This window comes from Bombina bombina, chromosome 11 (genome assembly GCF_027579735.1).
Source record: "Bombina bombina isolate aBomBom1 chromosome 11, aBomBom1.pri, whole genome shotgun sequence".
Classification (NCBI taxonomy): Eukaryota; Metazoa; Chordata; class Amphibia; order Anura; family Bombinatoridae; genus Bombina; species Bombina bombina.
Window position 1 is genome coordinate 75843145 of NC_069509.1, and position 818 is coordinate 75843962.

Here is an 818-nt window from a genome sequence, read left to right on the forward strand (position 1 = left end):
CCCCGGCCAAAGAGTGCGTCTCGGCTTCAGAACCCGGTTCCTCCTCAGTGTCTGAAGCCGGGTGCTTCCTCTTGTTAGCGCCTGCGGGGACTATGGCGGACATTGACTGCAGCTTCTCCCGTAGGTCGGTGTAGCCACTGACAGACATGGCGGGTCACTCACCCAGGGCTGGTGCCGGGCATGGCCGGTAGACCCAGGAGGAGAGCAAGCAAGGAAGTTAAGGGTAAGCAAGCCACCTCATTCCCTATCACGGTGAGAATCGCCCTGGAAGTCCCAGTCTTGCTAAGAGGTGAGCTGGTTCGTTGGTGCGGTGTACCCGCTGCGCAAGCAGGCCTGGCAGTGTGACAGGCCAAGCCTGAGGCGATCTGAGTGTTGATTGGCTAATACGCCTGCCGATTAGTGAAAAAGGCGGGGATAAAGATTTACAGAGTTATCAAACTCGCAACCATACGATGTAAATTGAGGACCCAGCGCTAACTGACTGTCTTAAAATGTGCCTGCTCTGATAAAGTATATATTTTAAGTAACTATGTTTTGAGTTTTGATAAATGTGCAGTTTGCATGTGTGCAGTTGAAATATAATTATTTAATACGTATTTAATTTAAGTTATCTATAGTAAACGCGCTTTTCTGGTAAAGGCAGACATTGGTCACCTTTTGTTTTGGTGCTACTTTGCAATGTCGACGTGACTAGAGTAACGTTTCCCAGGGCATGGAGTACAAAGATGGCTCCGGGACAGCGTTTTTTACGTGTGGTGTACAAAAATGTCTGGTAACTAGTAAACCTGTCATCAAAACTCCACCCCTTTGGCATCTGT

At 48.8% G+C, this 818-nt stretch overlaps 1 protein-coding gene across 1 annotated transcript in view; it reads right to left on the reverse strand.

Annotated features, from left to right (window-relative positions):
• The window catches only part of ALKBH5 (alkB homolog 5, RNA demethylase), a 40453-nt gene extending 40090 nt beyond the window's left edge, over nucleotides 1–363 (reverse strand). The window contains exon 1 of the mRNA XM_053694725.1: nucleotides 1–363. This exon is cut by the window's left edge and continues 535 nt beyond it. Coding sequence (XP_053550700.1) covers nucleotides 1–148 — 148 coding nt within the window. The 5' untranslated portion in view covers nucleotides 149–363.
• Nucleotides 364–818: the final 455 nt, after the last annotated feature.